General features: G+C 36.3%; 1 protein-coding gene and 1 pseudogene across 8 annotated transcripts in view; one reads left to right on the top strand and one right to left on the bottom strand.

Moving 5' to 3' along the window:
- Nucleotides 1-1425: 1425 nt before the first annotated feature.
- Nucleotides 1426-20762, bottom strand: part of ELF2 (E74 like ETS transcription factor 2) — an 86732-nt gene continuing 67395 nt past the window's right edge. For all 7 annotated transcript variants that reach the window (XM_084884258.1, XM_084884262.1, XM_084884263.1 and 4 more), the window contains 6 exons: nucleotides 15483-15596; nucleotides 13374-13547; nucleotides 9967-10053; nucleotides 5437-5629; nucleotides 4264-4611; nucleotides 1426-3617 (listed from right to left, as the gene is read on the bottom strand). In XM_084884258.1, the coding sequence (XP_084740384.1) occupies nucleotides 2990-3617; nucleotides 4264-4611; nucleotides 5437-5629; nucleotides 9967-10053; nucleotides 13374-13547; nucleotides 15483-15596 (1544 nt within the window). In that variant the 3' untranslated portion in view covers nucleotides 1426-2989. The remainder of the gene's footprint in view (nucleotides 3618-4263; nucleotides 4612-5436; nucleotides 5630-9966; nucleotides 10054-13373; nucleotides 13548-15482; nucleotides 15597-20762) is intronic.
- Nucleotides 5639-9256, top strand: LOC311622845 (ubiquitin-conjugating enzyme E2 variant 2-like; annotated as a pseudogene). The gene has a single exon. The product of its transcript is annotated as a ubiquitin-conjugating enzyme E2 variant 2-like (transcript).

The following is a 20762-nucleotide window of genomic DNA, read 5'->3' on the forward strand; positions in this document are numbered from 1 at the left end:
CAATTCTTCCAACTATTCTGAGGGCCCCATATGGGAAAGCTGAAGGCAAGCAAAGTCAACTAGGAGTTGGTCATACAGGAGGAAAACTGCAAGAGGGGAGTTATGGAAAACCAAGAGAATTTAAGAAGGCAGAGGCACAAGATCATGTGAAAAAAATAAAGCAGTTTGACTTGACCACTGGATTACTGGAGACTTCAACAGTAACTGTTTCTAAGTCAGAATTCAGACTATAATTAAGAGACAAAATGATGGGTTAGTAAGTGTTGTAACAGGAAAGAAGTAGGAGTGAAAGGGAATGAGATGCTGAATTCAGAAAGAAGGCACATCTGCCTCTCGAGACTAGTGCTGGATGCATGCTAGAATAAGATGCTCTTATAGCAAAGATTCCAGATTGGGGTAGTTGACAGCTCATGACCTCCATGTTCCCTAATCCCCAGGTTTGCTGGTTATTTGGTAAGCAGAGTGGTGAAGGCTGGAATTGTTGCTGAAAGATGACCTGAGGACTAAATGGACAGATCGCTCATTGTTCACAAGCCTGGTGAGGCTGGAAACTAGATGCATCAAGCTATTATATGGTTTTCCAATATGCTGGACACAAAAAGCAAATATGATCTATAGTTCAAAAGGTTGAAACTGAAAGGCATACACCTGGTAATATCAATCACCAGAAGCACACCAATTAGTATATGCTGTGAACTTGTTTCCAAATTTAGACCATAAGTGTACTTATTCTGAAAGATGTACCCCGAAAGTATTCAGGTAGAGCAGTGGAGGAAGCTAGGTAGCCCTGGCCTCATCTAATTAGAACCAATTAATATAGCATATGGGGAATTACTAAAAATTTAAAGTACCTTTACCTTCCATAGCACATAACATATTCTTAGCAAATATCACCAAAATAAAAAATTGTCCATTTTCATATGCTCAGCACTTGAGGGGATTAGGTATGGTAGAGTATATAATCTTTGCCCTACAACAGTATTATGGTTGAAATTGCAGTGCAAAAAATACAATTGGGGTGGGGGAGGGGGAGATTAACCAAAGAATTTATATGCAAAACCAATGAGCACAGACAAAGACCTCGGGGATGGGGGAACAGAGTAGAGGGGTCAAATGTGTGGGGACATCTATAATACTTTCAACAATAAAGATTAAAAAACTTTTTTTAAAGAATACAATGAATTGCCAAAGCAGAGTAGGGAATATTTAAAGAGGTAGAATTTGAGATTAACTTTCAAATGGGATAAGAACCAGGTGAAGGGTTGGTTTTTCTTTTTTGTTTGTTTTTTGTTTTTTGAGCTTTTATTAAAAAGTACCATTAGGTATGCTTATGGTAAAGATAAAAAGATTACAAAGGGAGCTGTTAAAAACATCTTTGTCAACTTAAGTAGTATCAGATGAAATGCACAATTAAAGGCCACAAAATATTAAGTATTAGTTTATTTAAATTTCTCAAAGATGTAAAAATAGACAACTTTTCTTTGTAATAGAAAGAGCATGAAGATGCAGAGTCACACGACCTAGTCCGGTGTGAAATTCGGAAACTCCTCTGTAATCCTTCTGGACCTCCAGTTCCTCATTGTAAAAGAGCCAGAATATTACTTGTTCTTCTAACCTTCAGAAAGTATGATTGAGAAGCAAATGATCTTGATTTAAATATAAATTCTTCAAGTGTGGCCAACATTAAAATAGTAAATTCATTATGGTAACTAGAACATTATAGTTCACGATAATTGAAAAAGTGGCAACATGCAGTTATTTGCCAAATATTAATATAAAGAACAAAACAGAAATAGGATTTCTTTAGTTGGAAAGGAGAAATAGGATTTCTATTCTTAACTAAAATGATGTCTCTCTACTAGCTTTTGAATATTGTTAAAAATATCACCAGAGACCAAAATGCAAGATAAATTTCTATATTTCAGAAAACCTACTTGAATACACTTTGAAACAAGAGTACAACAAAATAGAATATACTTCAAATGTTGAATATACAAACTATTATAGTTCAAATTTGAACACTGGTACTTTCCCTCTTAAACTTCAACTAAAAAAAAAAAAAAAAAAAAAAGGAAAAAGAAAGAAAACTCCAGGTATTGAGAATTACCTGACAAAAATTCATGCTGAGCCTTAACTTCCAAGTGACAGGAGAACAGAAACTGATGTCTGCACAGATGACAGGCTGAGTGACACAGGCATGTTACAGCAAAAGGCCAGAGCCAACTGTTAATTTGTCCACAATTAAGAAACTGACAGACTTAAACTACCATATAAAATGTTACATGTAAATTCTATAACAATACTGTGCTAGGTACAAGATTTTTAAAATTTTTCTTTTAATAAAAAAAGCTTTACACAAACAAGCCATTAGCTTATTTCAATAAAGAAAACCGAAAATTAGTCTAAGGCCTTTGTTTTAAATCAGCTTAAGCTATATGATATTTTACTTAAAAAATCGCAATAGATCTTTTTTGCTATCCTCTTTCTGAAGCTTTTGGATCCATTCAATTCACATTCTAAAATACCTACATTAGCAGAGTCTTCACATAGCACCAGTTAAGTGAGTTCTGTGTGAACACAGTAATAATTGCTGGTATGCATATAAAATGCATCAAAAATTGCTATATGTAACAATGAGATCACCCATCCCAACCCCTCCCCATTGAAAACTGTAACCTCTTACAGAATGTTAGTGTTCCAAGTCTTAGTGTAACTTGATATTGTAGTGAGTTGCTTGGTCCCTTTCAATCCTTTATTGATGGGTTCAGTTGTTTCCTAGGTAAGAGGCAGTTTTCTGTCAGCATCTCAATATGTAGTTCATTTCCCACTGAAACATGGGATAGGTAACTTATTTCCAGTAGGTTTGATTGTTTTCCTATATGCATTAAAATGTTTTAAAGTCTCCTTTTGACTTTTCTTGATGACATCCCTTGCAAACATTTGTTAGTACTATTACTAACAGTCCAACGTCCACGGCAGAGCTGCTCTTTTATTTCTCACATGTCACCAGTCCTTCCGTTTTCATCGTTACGGGAAGGGCAATAGCTGAAGGGGCACTGACAACCACTACATGTGTCACTGTCTTATTTCCATCTGCCGGTTTTTCTTCTTGTACCAGCTGCAACGTTTTCACGTCATGTTCCTGCTTTATTGTCACTGCCTCCGATTTAACCTCTGGCCCTTTTATGACCGCACTGATCACTCGGGGAGGAGTCTGGCCAGATGCCTGTTGAGTAGGTACGGATAGCCTCATTACAGGTGCACCATGGGCTATGGAAACAGGAGTAAGTGCTCTCACAGCCAGTGGGGTTCCAACAATGTTAATGCTTCCAGATCCAGTCAGATTTGACTTCGTCTGCAGTTGACACTGTGCAAGCTGTGTAGCTGGGATGGTGATAATTTTGGCAGGCTGCATGGTGATTTTGTCTCCATTTTCAGTAGAGGCTGGCATCACAGTAGGGATTGTCTGAATAACTACCTTTGGAGAGGTTGCTGTTGTTGGACTAGTGCTGGTTATTAATGGTGCACCTGCATTAACTGACTGAACTGCCACAGTTGAAATTTTCTGGCCCAATGACGTCATTACAACAGGAACTTGCATTGCCACACGAACTGTCCTAGTAAATTAAAAAGATTAGACTATATTTAATGCTAAATTAGAACTATGTTTCTTAAGCAAATGATGAATGCAAATACAAATGTACAAACTAGTGCTCCCAAATTTTCCATATGTACTGACAAACCCCTGACACCTAGAATATGAACTACCATGAAATAAATATATTTAGAAAACTAAAGCCCATATTAAGTTCCATCTAGGAAACCATAAAAATCAATCCAGGTTAAATGAAACATCACCTACTTTAATAACAAAGTACATTTAAAATATCAGGTACTGCCGAAACCGGTTTGGCTCAGTGGATAGAGCATCAGCCTGCGGACTCAAGGGTCCCAGGTTCGATTCTGGGCAAGGGCATGTACCTTGGTTGCGGGCACATCCCCAGTAGGGGGTGTGCAAGAGGCAGCTGGTCGATGATTCTCTCTCATCGACGTTTCTAACTCTCTATCCCTCTCTCTTCCTCTCTGTAAAAAAAAAAAATCAATAAAATATATTTTAATAAATAAATAAATAAAATATCAGGTACTTTTCAATTCCTGACCAACAGTGGGTTCTTAAGAATGCAAATATTGAAAAAAGAACATATCATTTTGCCAAGGAGTTTTCTAAAAAAGCAAATACAACTAACAGTTTCCCTCACTTACCTTGGGGCTGCTGTTGCTGATACAGATGTGGTAGTAGTAGGAGACCGGGACGAAGCATCATGACCAGAGGAAGTGATATTCACAACTCTCGCTACACCCTTCTCTGCTCTGGAGCAGTTTAGAGGAGACGAGTTTTTCCCACCACGAACAGAGGTTGCTTTCAGGAGACTTTCTGCAGATAGTGACACTCGTTCTAATGACTTTTCATCAGCAGCTGCTGCCAAGTCTTCATTACAGGTTTCACTTTTGTCATCATCTATGACCACTATGTTTTTGGGCATATCCTTGAACTGATAAACAAGCCTCTGTCCTTCAACCTTTGCAAGAATGCCCCTTTGGTAATAGTATCTGTAAGGAAAAAGTTCTTAATGAATCAAATCACCAAGAAGAATGGGTAATAACAGAAACATTCGCTTATTTCTGTAAAATAAGAAGTAGCACTTCCTTCCTGGATTGTTCAAATGGCTGAGAATCATGAGTAGGAATGAAGTTGGAACCTGGTGCTGTAGGTCCCTATAACCTTGAGATATATAAAGTAGCAAAAAGTTCATTCTTAAAGGAAGTAATTTAACCTGAATACAGACTATTTTACGAACACTGATAAAAATTCAACTCATATTTATACATAGATTACAAAAACAATCTGATGTAACATGGAAAAATAATAAGCTGTGCTTAGAAGAGTTGAATCTGTGGGATATGTGAATACCGTCACATAAATTATGTACAAGGACCCTTAGTTAGAAAAAGTCATGTACACTACAAGTTTTGTGGTTTCTCAAACTGACAAAACTTGAGAAATTTTCATGTCAAGATAAATCCATTATAGCAAATTAACAAGAACTGAAGCAAATTAACAATTTTGAAACTTCCATTTGGGTTTCATTTTCTTAAAGGTCTGTAACTTAATTTTGTATTATGGAATAATCCTAAATGCAAAAGCACATTTTTTTCTGGAGAAACAGATTTTCCAATAATGTTGAAATTTTAGACATCCAGACCAAACTCCCTTTTCCCCATCTATCTCCAAATCTAAGAAAGCTTCTTTAGAATATCCTCCAAAATTAGGTTATCATAAATAAGGGATTTTCACAGCTTCTCTTCAAACAGCTAATAGACAATAGGAAGAGATGTGTAAATTTTGTTTGAAAATGCATTCTTTCATGCTCTTACCTCAAAGCTCGTCCCATAGTTTCATAGTTCATGTCTGGCTTGTTCTTATGTTTTCCCCAAAGCTTAGAGACAGCCTTTGAATCCACAAGCTTGAATATGCCCTTTTCTCTCTGAGTCCACTTAATATACCGGGGACAAGTATTTTTATCTTGAAGTAGATCTAAAAGAAACTCCCACAAGTAGGTTGTGTTTCCTTAGAAAACAATGATAGATATTAGAAGCAAATATTTAATTGTGCTAGATAAAAATAAAATCATTTACTACTTGTAAACGCAAATGTACTGAGTCTGTCATTAAGTACTTGACTATATTGGCAATCTTTGAACAGTGTCAAATTGTGTTTCTAATAAGTGATATAAAGTATCTTTCATCATAACAAAATTCATAAATATACTTGTTAGCTGCATTTTTTTTTTTTTTTTTTTTTTTAAGAGAGAGCATAAGGGAGAGGGATAGAAACATTGATGAGAGACAGACATCACCATCAGCTGCCTCCTGCATGCCTCCCCACCAGGGGATCGAGCCTGTATTGAGCAAGTGCCCTGACCTGGAATCGAACTCTTGATTCCTGACTCAATTCTCAACTGCTGAGCTACATCAGTCGGGCTGTTTGCTGGATATTTTTTTTTCCCTTTCTTTGTTTTCTTAGTTTTATTTTGTTTACTGGATTTTTAAAATAACATCCTATGTACATTTCCAGTTATGGTACTAACATAATTGAGATCCTAGATTTTATACTATCATGTATTATCCTAGCCTAGAGTTTGAGTTCAATAAAGGCAAAGGCATAATGCATAGCACTAAGTGAACTTAAAACAGAATCATATTTATTAATTTACAGATTTAAACTCTGAATAAATTTATTTAAATTTGTATGTTTTTATAAGCTTAAATTCTATGATCAAAATTCATCAAAAGGCACTTATTAATTTATTGAAAAGAGATGTTTCCTCCCACCACATTCCTCTCTCTAAAATGAATATGTAGCCGAAACCGGTTTGGCTCAGTGGTAGAGCGTCGGTCTGAGGACTGAAGGGTCCCGGGTTCGATGTCCCGAGTTGCGGGCACATCCCCAGTAGGGGATGTGCAAGAGGCAGCTGGTCGATGTTTCTCTCTCATCAACGTTTCTAGCTCTCTATATCTCTCCCTTCCTCTCTATAAAAAATCAATAAAATATACTTAAAAAAATAAATAAATAAAATGAATACACACACACACACACACGACTTTGAACTACATCACTTTCAACTACTATACATCAAGATGTATGGCTGGGGATGGCTGGGTCAGGGTGCAAAAGAAGATGGTGGTCCCCACAGGGGATAAAGTTCCTCGTAACTTTCACTTATTGGAAGAACTTGAAGGACAAAAATGAGTAGGTGATGGTTCGGTTAGCTGGGGCCTTGAAGATGATGAAGATATGACACAAGGTGGATAGGCATGATTATTGGGCCACCAAGGACAAATTATGACAACAGAGTATATAGCCTGCAAGTAGAATGTGGACCTAAATACCCAGAAGCTCCTCCATCAGCTAGACTTGTAAACAAATTAATATGACTGGAATAAATAATTCCAGAGGAATGGTAGGTGCACAGAGCATACCACTATTAGCAAAATGCTGAAATTCATAGAGCATTAAAGTTGTACTTCAAGAACTAAGACATTTAATGATGCACAAAGAAAAAAGTCCACAGCCACCAGAAGGAAAAACATACAACAATTAATTTTAGTGGGTCTCAAATTTGTCTTAAATCAATACTCTTCTACTCATGTTAATGTCTTGATTAAACACCACAATGCAAAATACCCACACGTTAAGTAAAATGCCAGCTGGTAAATATGACTTGGACATTTGTAGAATATTTTTAATATATGCATACACATTATGTTTTCAGGTAACAGGAGAAAAGAATACAGCACAATTTTAAATAGAATTCAGGTTTACAAGAGAAACAGCACCGTGGACCTGGCACCCACAAAGCAACACTTGGCTTCCCTCAAGTGGGGTACAGGCCCAGCCACTACCCTGGAGTGACAGCCCACCAAATCACAGCCAACACTGCCGAGACCCCATGGCACAAAATGCAGCCCACAGCACAGCACAGCAACTATGGCTATTGGTGCCAAGTAATGACGTCACAAAGCAATGCCCAGCTTCCTCTCCCTAGCAACTAGCCTTCTTGGAGTTTCTTCAACCTAGGAACACGACTTGCTTTATAGCCAGGTGCAAACATTTTACCCTTGAACCAAATGTCTGTGAAGTGTTTTCATGTGCCTCATCTCATTTGATCCTCATAGAAGTCCTAGAGTGGGAAGACAGACAACTCAATGGAATCCTATTTTCTTTTCATTAGCCAGAAACGGAGATTTAGAAAGCTTAGAAACTGGACCCGAATGAAAAGAAAGGGTGGACCTTGAAAATGACTTCAGGTTTGCTCACTGAGCAGAGTACAGTCAAACACTGCTGCGATCAAATATTTTACCTTTTGTTCTCCCTACATGATCTATAATAATCTGCTTTGTGTTGGTATTTATTGCTGTGTTGTTGACAATTACCTAAAAGAGAAGTTGGGGTGCTTTACTGGGCTAGAAAAAGTTTAACTAAATCAGAAAACAGGTCTAATTAAGCGAGTTTATTCTCTATATATAAGAGGTTAAACTGACTTGCACATGCACAATACACATAAAGCTCTCACTGGCACCAATCACACGCATGTGTTTTGATCTGTCATTGTTGACTGTGAATTTGGTTGACACTTCTATTATAGAGAAAGGTGAATAATGATATTAAAATATTTCTTGTAATTAATTTCCTTTCAATGTGCATACATTTGTGAACTGGATCACTAATAAATAAAAATAAAATGATCCATTTATTGAATACTTGTCTGAAAACATTTATTCATGGGAAGTGATCAGTTTTTAACTATTACATTACCAGAACAAACATGAAACCATTATTAAAGTACTAGAGGCCCAGTGCATGAAAATTCATGCACTGGAGGGGGATCTCTTGGCCTGGCCTGCCCCCTCTCACAGTCCAGGAGCCCTCAGGGATGGGAGGCGACCCAGCAATCAGGGGAAGGCAATGCCCCATCCCACCTCTGCTGCAGCCACTGCCGGCAGCATAAGCCTCAGCCAGCTCTGGTTACCTGAGCCTCAGGTGGCCCTGGGCGGCTGGGCAGCTGCCTTCAAAGGCTTGCCTGTGCCTCAAGCCGGCCCTGGGCAGCTGGAGGGCTGAGGAGACTGGAGGACTCCGGAGGCAGGCACATGGATCGGCCATACCCATCTGGGGGAGGGCCAGGCCATGCCACACACCTATTGTCCCGGTGGGTCTGAAGGGACTGTGAGCCGCCATATTTGAGGATGTGGCAGTCAATTAGCATATTCCCTCCTTATTGGCTTTCAGTGCCATTTTGTGAGGGCATGACAATCAATTAGCATATTCCCTCTTTATTAGGCAGGATTACTTAACATCAACTTACCCAATAAATTAGGAGAGCATAAAAGGTAGGAAGATTGTTGCTATTTTTATTCGTAATGAAAATATACAAATTCTAAAGCAAAAAATGGTAAATTTTTGTTCTGACTCCTGACTGACATGACTCAAATTTGGTGATTGGGAAATTGAATTCAGCTTGCCTTAAATTATTTAGTGTACAGCTTCTATCAGTTAAGAAATTGTGCATCAAAAGTAAGTCTTAGTTGTAACCTTCTTTCAATTCTAAGTTGCTCTATATGAGGATGCCGGCTGTTATACACACACATCCTCTAGACAAGTATGTCAAACTCAAGCTAACACAGGCCAAATAACATGCAACCCGTGGGCAGGGAGTTTGGCATGCTTGCTCTAGAATAGGGGTGTCGAACTCAATCAGAGAAGGGGCCAAAATCTAAAATCCAGCCTAAATCGCGGGCCGAATGGTTTACTGAACAGTCATAAACTGACAACGTCATAAACTGACAGCGGAGTGCAGTGATGACAGCGCGGTGCGGGCCACATGGCAAGGCCTGGCGGGCTGGATTTGGCCCGCGGGCCTTGTGTTTGACATATGTGCTCTAGAACAATAGCTCTTAAGGGGTGTACATCATATTGCACTTAAGACCTTTTCCAAAATAAGTGCCTACCCCTTCGTACTCACCTCATGTATCCACGCCTACAGAAACTCAGGCAGACAGGAGTGAGCACAGTTTGAAAAGCTCCTTGCTAAGCATTACTGAAAATAGTACTGCCTAGCCAGGGTAGCTCAGTGGTTAAGCATCAACCAGGATATCACAGTTTGATTCCATCAAGGCACATGACTGGGTTATAGGCTCAAACCCCAGTAGGGGATGGTCAGAAGGCAGCCAATCAATGATTCTCATCACTGATGTTTCTAACCCTCTCTCCCCCTCCCCTCCCTTCCTCTCTTTAGTCAATAAAATATATTAAAAAAAGATAGTACTGCCACATATGCACATACTAGAAATATTTCAGACTGAAAAAAAAAAATCATCTGGCCTCCAAAATAGCCTTTCCCAAATTACCTTTTCCTTCTCTAGGTTTCTTCTTTATACCCAACTCAGGAGACCCATTGGAAATTGGTGATTGCTGGGTCTTCGGTTTACGGCCAACTGAAAAAATAAGATAATGAAACCATACATTAAAAACAATAATAAGCATGATTAGCAGATTCCTTGATAATGCATTATTCATGAAGACAAACTTGTATATTAATATATTCAGCATATATAGGAAGTCTCATCTAAGAACATTTAAAGCACTTCTACAATTTTAGATTAGAGCAGTTAGTTGGTAGTAATCTCAATGTATAAGGCAAGTCAGGTTCTGCTAACATACTATTTACATGGTCAGAGCCTCAGTTTGCTAAACTTTTCCAATAACGTGGCAATGGAAATAGATTCTACTGCAAACTTTTGTTTTCTGTTCTAGATGATCATTACAAAAAGCTTTACCTAGTTACTGCAGAGGACCTGATAATCTCACAAGCCCTTTGAGTTCAAATGAGAAAAGGTAAAAACTATTATTTTAAACATTCTCATTTGTAATAATATGAACAATAAAGATTTATTTAATAATAATAAAATAAAATGAAAAAAGAAAAGAAATATGCTTTCCCAAAATAAAAACGGCAAGTTCACTGGCTTCCTTATTAAAATAGAACTTAATTTCTCAATGTAAATGATATTTACATGAACAAATCAATCAGTACTACTACAAACATCTTTACTGTACCCTACATCACAAAATAGCCAACTTCCTTAATGGAAAGGTTAGCCCATAAAGGCTTACTTTACTTTCTTATAAAGCAACATTTCCCAAACCACATTACTTGAGAAACAGGTTATTCATCTGTAGGAAAAGGGTTCTACAGTCAAATAACTTTTTGGAAAACCGCATCTATCTTCCCTTTGAGATTCACAACACACATCAGTATATTACAAGCTCTAGAAATACAAAAGACCATGCTATAAAAAATAACCTACTTAACTGTATGTCCCAAATGTACTTAAACACAAATAAATAAGTAAATAATGATGTATTGTGTAATTCTTAAATTAAGGCCATCTGTTTTTTAAATACATAAAATCAAAATTAAATTTGCAAATTATTTCCTGGTTTATATCAAACCACATTGATTAATTCCACAGATCAACTGATTTATCTAGAGGTCCTGGTATCTACCCTAAATGATCCCAGCTTTTCATGAACTTTTCTATCCTCTTATAAACCTAAAAATTTCTTAAGTATTTTGTCACAACTCCCATTGGATGAAACCAGCCAAAGGCTACAGTGGGCACTGGGCAAACAAGGCTATTAATATGTATGTCTTTTGCTTTTAAACATTTACAGCAAGAAGTGTTTCTTCCTTTTAAATTCTGTCATGTATTCATACCTCTCTCAAGATACATATAATCTGCCCCAGCTGGTTTGGCTCAGTGGATAGTGCATCAGCCTGTGGACTAAAGGTCCCAGGTTAGATTCCAGCCATGGGCACATGCTGGAATTGTGGGCTCAATCCCCCCAGTAGGGGGCGTGCAGGAGGGAACCAATCAATGATTCTCTCTCATCATTAATGTTTCTATCTCTCTATCCCTCTCCCTTCCTCTCTAAAATCAATAGAAATATATAATATATATATATATATATATATATATATATATATATATATATATATATATATATTTTTTTTTTTTTTTTTTTTTTTTAAAGATACATATAATAGAGACCCAGAGCACAAAATTCATGCACTCGGCAGAGAGTGGGCCTAAGCCATCAGTCAGACATCCTTAGTGCTGCCACGGAAGAGATCCCACCACCGCCGCTGCGCTCGCCAGCTATGAGCCTGGCTCAGGGCTTCTGGCTGAGTGGTGCTCCCCTGTGGGAGCACATTGACCACCATGGGGCAGCTTCTGCATTGAGCGTCTGTCCCATGGTGGGAAGTGCACGTCACAGTGACTAGTCTTTCTGCTGTTTGGCCAATTTGCATATTGGCTTTTTATCATATAGCATATTAGAGGCCCAGTGCACAGATTCGTGCACTGGTGGGTCCCTCAGCCTGGGCTGCATCCTCTCCCAATCCGGGACCCCTTGGAGGATGTCAGAGGCCTGGTGCACAGATTCAGCCCAATCCTCACAGGCCAGGATGAAGAATCCCTGCACTGGGCCTCTAGTATGCATATAAGATCATTGGTTAATCTCGCCCCACCCTCCCTACTCCCCCCTTCCATCCGAGATTCATCAGTCTGTTCCATGTTTCCATGCCTGTGTGTTGAGTGTCTACCCCCTGGTGGTCAGTGAGCATCATAGCTACCATTCAAAAAGTTGAACGGTCACTTAGGCTTTCATATATATAGATGTATTATGAGGGAAGGCTCTCTGACCTAATCTTCATTGTATCCCTCACAGCAATAAGCACAAACCTGATAACATCACATCAATTTGAAGCACTTCTAATAAAGAAAAGAAAAACACCATTATTTTTAATAAAAGTTTCCCTTAAAAAAAAAAGTTTTCCTTTATTTCTCCCCCCCACCATTCTAAAATGTAAAGAAAGAGGAATTAGATAAGTATGAATTTGTATAGGGTGTCATTTCAAGTTTTACCTTTGATTCAAATAGGAAAAGGATCCACTTACTGGCCATCTCCTCAGGATGTTGGAGATGTGTTGGAGCCTTGTGCCCCATCTACCAGGATCAGGTGAGTGATGTCCCAGCAGGAGACAACTAAGTGGAAATACTCTCTCTCTTTACTCCACTAGTGAGTTTATTTCACTTATAGATCACTACTGGCAATCTTGGTATTTAAAAGAAGGCATTGGGGGGGGGGGGAGAGAAGGTATCAAAAAAAGAGTTGTGCTTTTATTTTCATGTCCACAAAAGAGTAGGAAGACAGGATTATGAAAAATAGTGCAAGATTAAATTCCTTTTTAAAAAAGTAACCAAGTAGCCGAAACTGGCTTGGCTCAGTGGATAGAGCGACGGCCTGCGGACTGAGGGGTCCTAGGTTCGATTCCAATCAAGGGCGTGTACCTTGGTTGAGAGAGGAGGCAGCTGATCAATGATTTCTCTCTCGTCAATGTTTCTAACTCTCTATCCCTCTCTCTTCCTCTCTGTAAAGAAAATCAAGGGGGGAAAAAAAAAGTAACCAAGAACCTAAAAGGGCCACAAAGCAGACAAATGTGTAGTGAATCTCTGATTTTCCTTCTGTGTGTCCAACACCCATTATGGTCTCATTTTCAGGCAACTACTTGTAGGGCTTAAATACTAACTCTTTTTAAAATAGTATGAACATGTTAAAATATAAAATGAAAATCTCAATTTCTGATTCTTTGAGAATATCTAGTTAAGATAACATCAATCATAAATCCACAGTATATATTGCATACAAAAAATTTCACCCACCATTCCAGAAATTTATAAATATACTCTACCTTTTTTCTTTTTCATTGGTTCGTGGCTATCTGGTGATGTAGGAATAGGAGAGGTATCCATTGGTTCAGATTCTTCAGTTGACACCTCCACTACAGTTTCTGTAATGACATCTGGCCTCATAGCAGCATGGATAAATTCTGGAGTTGATACACAAGGAGGGACAAACACTTCCACTATATAAAAAAAAAAAAGTTGAAAAATTAAAATTTCCTGCCCCCATTAATGCTTCTTACTGTGGACAATTCAATACTTAGTAGAGGTGATGTTTAATAATTTAACAAAGCAGGATAAAAACTTGAAGTTAACTTGCTGAATATACAATATGATCTAAAGTATGTAAGAAAATAAAATGCAAGAAAAATCAACTTAAAGAAAATGTTAGCTGAAACCGGTTTGGCTCAGTGGGCAGAGCATCGGTCTGTGGACTAAAAGATCCCAGGTTTGATTCCGGTCAAGGGCATGTACCTTGGTTGCGGGCACATCCCCAGTAGGGAGTGTGCAGGAGGTAGCTGGTCGATGTTTCTCTCTCATTGATGTTTCTAGCTCTCTATCCCTCTCCCTTCCTCTCTGTGAAAAATCAATAAAATATATTTAAAAAAAAAAAAAAAAAGAAAATGTTAATCCTCTGGGTAAGAAGGGGAATAGTCACCTTCCAGTCTTCACATTTTTATATACAGAGTGGGGCAAAAGTTAGTTTATAGTTGATCATATGGAAAATAATACAATAAGTAATAAATAATACAGGAATAAACCCTATTTCACATACTCACAATTGTAAACCTTCTTTCTCCCCACTCTGCATTTTTAAGCTCATTATAGACAACTGCATTATTTTGACAATTGGGAAAATATTTGGAAATAAAATAATGAGTTCTTTAATACTTTCTGTCCATGTACCCATCATTATTTTCTAACTAGCTAATTCATGCCTAGAGTATAAAATTTAAGACATTTAATAAATGTGATTTCAGTGATAAGCACTTATAATTCATTTTAAAATATGAAAAAAAGGGAAAATATGCTCATTACAGCCCAATGAATATCTTTGCAAATTTAAAACTTTATTTAATGAAATAGCCCTAAATTTTGGGTCACTAAAACAGTAAAGACTGCTATTTGGCACTCTATTACAAACAATAGTGTTGTCCTGGCTTTCTTCCAATGTGCATAAATAATTAGGATGACATTTCTATTTCAATAAAGAGATAATACCTACTCTCATGGATTAACACACTGATCAATATGTCCCAATTTTCTTCTCATACTTGTGAATACACAGGATTCCTATTTTACTTTAACAGTCTGGTTACTCTTAGTATTTATTGTAAAGTCCTATAAGAATAGGTCCAGCCCAGATGTGTGGCTCAGAGGTTTAGCACTAACCTATGAACCAAGAGGTCCCGGTTTAATTCCCAGTCAGGGCACATGCCCATCAATGATTCTCTCTAATTATAGATGTTTCTATCTCTCCTTCCCTCTCTCCTTCCACTCTTTTCCTCTCTCCAAAATAAATAAAAACATATTTTTAAAAAAAGGAAGAAGAAGAGCCAAACTTACTATACCAAGTAAAATTAACATTGGAATATTAAAATTAGGTTAAATGAGAATTAGGACAACATAACTCTCAAAGGCAGCCTTAAAGGAAAAAAGGGACCAAAAGAAAAGAAAAACTTGCAGCCTGAAGGGAGTGTAAGGAAATGGCTTCCTCCTTGCTCCACAATAGATTGTTCCCTGGAGTCACTTTATCACAGAATAAAGAATTAAAGGTGGTCATAGGAGGTAACCACACCCCCACCCCATCTGCCATTCACTTAAGGACTATTGTACAAAGGTTTATAAATTGACCAGAGTTAAGGAAGTAAGGCATGATAGTCTAAATAGCAACTTAATAAACTTCTGTCTATCTATACTGGGCATTCATTTATTATGAAAATTAAGTATTAAAGACTTGGGTACTTTGACAAATAAAGATCAAATACTGCTGTCACAGGTATTCATATATAACAGATCTTGAGAATACCAACAATGCCCCTGTATCTTAAAAACCATTCATTCTAGATGCATGAAGTGATGTGACAGGTTTAATATAAATAGGGTAGTTCACATACCAGGACTTCTTGAATCCCTCAAGCAGGTAGGAGATTCCATATGAAGCAGGGCTTCAGCAGCTTCAATCGTCTTATCTGTGCAGTGTGCATTACTGCTATGAACTGATGCTTCCACTGGGGGGAAAATAAGTTCTACTTAATTAAAAATGCACTGAACACATTACTAAATTAAAACACACTGCTGTAGAAGTCATAAATACAAATTAACTCTTATGGCCATAACTCTAAATCACTGATACATATTAGTTTATGTAAATTATTTATAGAAATACTTTAAACACCAAAACAATCTAGTATCCTCACTTTGTAAAATGAATGTTAACTATAAAGCAACTATTGAGATTGGCTAGCAATTACTGAGAAATTTCTGAATCTTATACTAAGGAAAAAAAAAAAAAAAAACCTTAAAAATTTAAACCTGTATCAATTTTAGGCCAAACTAACTTATGGAGAATAAGGATGATTATGAATTAACAATCCTAAAGGCAATTATATATTTTTATATACTGTTACTAAAATCAGGGATCATGCATATCGAAATTAGTCAGAAACACATATTTCTAAGTTACTTTAATTAATTGGTTAAATTCCCACTGACCCTCTTGGGTTAACTGGGCACCCAGCATGTGGGAATTTCCTTCACAATATCCTTGCTCTCTCTCCTTCAGGACTTCGCTAGGTGTTGCCCAAGAAATTTTTTTAAAAGAGTTTTTATGGTGGTTGTTTTTTTTTCATGAATCGTTTCCTAATTTTACTACCTTCTGTAACTCTTTCCTTGAACTTAGTTTGTTGCTTTGCTGATTGAATTATTTGTGAAGCAGTAAAGTGTACAGCACAGGTTTGGACTTTTAGGTCTAAGAGCTTGGGTTCTATCTTCTGACACTTATACCAGTAATTTCTGTTAGTAGGCCAGCAATTTAATTCTTTATAAGTCTGGGTTTCCTAATACAAAACAGTAGTATTCCTTACCTCACATAGTTGTAAGAATAAAGTGAGGTGACTCTAATAAAAAACATATACATAGATAAGAATTCAATAAACTCTTTGAGATCAGAGTGGCTATATTAATTCATCTTCATATCTGTTTTAGTTCCTAACAGAGACCTTTCATATAGTGGGTAGGCAAGTATGTCTTTTATGTATTGAAATTTAAGAACCCAATGACCCTACAGGAAAATAGGCAATTCAAGAACTTATTATCTTAACAAAATATTAATTTCACATCCTGACTTAAAACACTGACTGTTTTACTTGGTGAAAGGTCCTAAAAGTTTCTAATCTTCTAAAGGAACTAAAAGAAAGTATTTATACAAATTCCATAAAACCGTATTAGAAATCCATAAGTTCTATACACTAAAAATATGAATCTTTTAAAACTGTTGCCAGAAAACTTTTAAATGAAGGAAAAAAAAAAAATTCACTTAGTCTCAAAATTCCCCAAATGCTCAGCCTTAAACACCAGTCATTTGGAGAGCATTTATTAAAAAAATCCACTGACTGTTTTTACCACCTGTTGCACATCATCCACACTCTCAACCAAGGTACTGGGTCTCTCCAGTTGCTCTGTCCATTTATGGAAATCTGCTCAAAGCTGACCGGTTCCAGAGAGGCAGCCAAACCTCTAAGTAAATCTATCTTTAGGTGACCCTGCTTACTCTTATCTGCAGCTTCACTGAAGCAAAGGATTCAATCAGTCCTCCCAGCTCAACTCAAAGAAACTAAGTATTAGTAAGTATAAATATACTACAAGTCTCAAGTATATTTTTCAAAGTACCTCCCAATAATACTCACATACACTAAAGAACTCTGTTAAGCAAATTCTCAAGTTTTTAAAATTTATACCAGAAACTTCATTCTCTTCAAGGTCTGCTTGTGTTGCAACTTAGCTGTTGTCTTAGCTGCTATTAATAAACCATCCAGGGTAAACTAATTCCTTATGTAATTGTATTAAGACATACCCTAAAAACTACCGTATTTAAATCAGAGCTTCAAGTATTTGATAATAATACAGCAATAGAATTTTATCAGATTTTCAAGCTATAAAACATTTTCAAGACCATGATTTCATATTTTATCAGTGGAAATTATTTTCTTGCCTATATTTCTGACCTCAACATATTATATTTTCCCAGAAAATTTATATTTACAGATTAAAACAAATAAAATACATACAAATTTAAGAAGAAAACTTATTTATTCATACTTTAAATTTAAGATGAGAATATACATAAATTTTCTAGTGAAATATCAATCAGAAGATCTAATATTCTTATATACAATCAACAAACGGTTGTTGAGCATTTCTCACAGTGTACCAGTCCCTAAGCCATAAAACTGATATAAGTATAACTAGATCACTGGCCTCGTGTAGCTAGAGAATGACAAAACATAAATGGAAGAAAAATATTTCAAAGCTAAATGAAAGTGCAAAATTAATTTAAAGTTACTCTGTAAGCTAAGTTGGTTTAAAAGGAGTGTTGATTTCCTTTTTTATGCTTATTTTATTTTTTGTCATTTTTACTTACTAAAATAACCCTATTTAAAGAATTAACATCTAAGAACTCACACTTAGATCAATTTACAGCAATGTACCCATGATAGTTTCCAAGAATATTTCACCCATTTTGTAAAAAGTGACACTTGTTATCTTTTCCCTTTTCTTTCTTTTTTTTTAATTTCTTTATTAAGGTATCACATATTTGTCCTTAACCCCCTTCTCTTTTTCTTTTATTGACGTAAGTCAACAAGTCATTTTTATAACAAACTTAAAGATATTTCTCCTCTTCAAGTTTCTGTATTTTAAAAATATATATTTTATTGATTTTTTACAGAGAGGAAGAGAGAGGGATAGAGAGCTAGAAACATCAATGAGAGAGAATCATCGACCAGTTGCCTCTTGCACACCCCCTACTGGGGATATGCCCGCAACCAAGATACATGCCTTGATGGGAATCGAACCAGGGACCTTTCTGTCCGCAGGCCGATGCTCTCTATCCACTGAGCCAAACTGGTTCCGGCAAGTTTCTGTAATTTTCTAAAAAAATTTTAATACTAGATGTTCTGCTCAATAATTCAAACACAATTTAAACTAAAAGTTTTACACAACTCTTAAGGATAAACATAAATTTAACAATTTTGTGTAATCAAAGTAAGCAAACTATAAGCAATGGCTGAAAATTCCTTTTTCCTCACGTAAAACCTGACTTGCTGGAGTCTTTCTAAACCTATGTATAAAAACTGTGGGAGAAAATAATAAGCAACTCATTTTAAAAATAGAAACAATGAAGCTAAAAGTAATCTAAGAGATATTTTCTAGTTAACACTAGTAGTTGGTGTTGCTGGTAAATAGTCCTTGAAGAAATAAATCTACCAAATAAATTTCAAAACTATTTTAATTTTAATCATCAAGCCATTAAATGTGCTTATGCCTTCTTTTACCATTGGTAAGAGGTCTTCTTGTTCAGTTTCTAGCTTTCTAATCAACTGGTGTTTGTATGGTAGATTATTCCAGACTCACTCAACAGCTGTTACTAAATACCAAACTTGGTAATTAAGTCTGACAAGAGACATACCTCTCAGCTTTGCAGAAGAGAATGCTGGCAATGGACCTAGTTCATAACAATGTTCTTAAAAGTAAAAAATGTAACTTAATAGCAATTTAACTTGAGAGCAATGGGAAAAAATCAGAAAACACTTCATTAGGTGATAGTGGTATCCCACTACAAGCAAGACCATAAACTAACATTACAAGGTCATCACTCAACTATCTGACCTACCACACCTTATCCTCTAATGCCCCAAGGCTATGTATGATTGAATGCTATGAAAGGAGGGAAAAGATAAAGACCTGAGACACTCTTATCTTTACCTGATCCCCTTTAACTTTCTCATCAATAGTTGTTATAAGGTTGAAAAGGGAAAGAAAACAAAATTGTTTTTCTAAAATAGAGCTGTCTGATAAAAACATCACCTGAGCCTGGCTGGCTTGGCTCAGTGGTTGAGTGTGGACCTATGAGCCAGGAGATTGCTGTTTGATTCCCTGTCAGGACACATACCCCAATTTCGAGCTCAATCCCCAATGTGAGGCATGCAGGAGGCAGCTGATCAATGATTCTCATCATTGATGCTTCTCTCTCTCCCTTACCCTTCCTTTCTGAAATCAATTAAAAAAAAAAATATATATATATATATATAAAACATAAGCTATCAATACATATAATTTTCAAATTTCCAGTAACCACATTAAAAGCAGGTGAAATTAATACCTTTCATTTAACCCGGTATATCCAAGATAATGTCCTTTCAACATGTAATTGACAAAGTTTTTCACTGCTTCAGTTTTTACATTTAAATTAATTTTAAAAAAATTTAAATTCAGTTTCTAACCCACATTTATGTACTCAATAACCTCATGTGGCTAGTGGCCACAGTACTGAAAAGTGTTTACTAAATAAAACTATATATTTCAGCTTCTCAAACTTTTTTTGTAAAAGGGCCCCTTTATATCCAATTTAAGGACTGCCAAGATTATGTATGTAGTTCTACGTGTATTTATATTATTTGATATTAAATCTTCAAAACTTCAAAATATTTATTAACTCAAAATAACCTTTCCTCTTTTTTTAAAATATAGTTTTATTGATTTTAGAAAGGAAGGGAGAGATAAAAACATCAATGATGAGAGAGAATCATCACTAGGGATGGAACCTGCAACCCGGGCATGTGCTCTGACCAGGAATCGAACTTCAACCTCCTGGCTCATAGGTCCACACTCAGCCACTGGGCCAAAATAACCGTTCTAAAACAAAAAAATTTAGTGAGTATGAGTAGCTTTGTTCTACGCTTTTACAAATCTTTTAAATACTTGGTGGAAAACCATGTATTTGCTTCTTCATTTAGTTTGTTGGAATATCAAGTCATATAGCCTCCAGAAAACTCCTTAGAACACTTGTGAAAGTGAAAAATATGTAATGCCTTAGTATTATTATGAAAATAATTTTTACTTCTCTGACTCCTAGAATTCCCAGACCAGAAATTTAAGGTTTTTTTTTTTAGAACTGCAGCTATAATTTTTATCAAATGTAATTAAAAAAACACCCAACTTCTATCCTCATGTTTCTCTATGTTTTAACTTCTAAACATAAACATCAAAGTATCCATTTTCATAAGCACAACAGTATTTTGTCCACTTACACATAAAAGACTTTTAAATTTTTCATAAATATTTCTTTGCAACCTTTTGAACATTTAATTTACAGGTAACACAAGGAGTTTAAATAA

The sequence above is a fragment of the Pipistrellus hanaki genome, assembly GCF_964339955.1.
Source record: "Pipistrellus hanaki genome assembly, chromosome: 5".
NCBI lineage: Eukaryota > Metazoa > Chordata > Mammalia > Chiroptera > Vespertilionidae > Pipistrellus > Pipistrellus hanaki.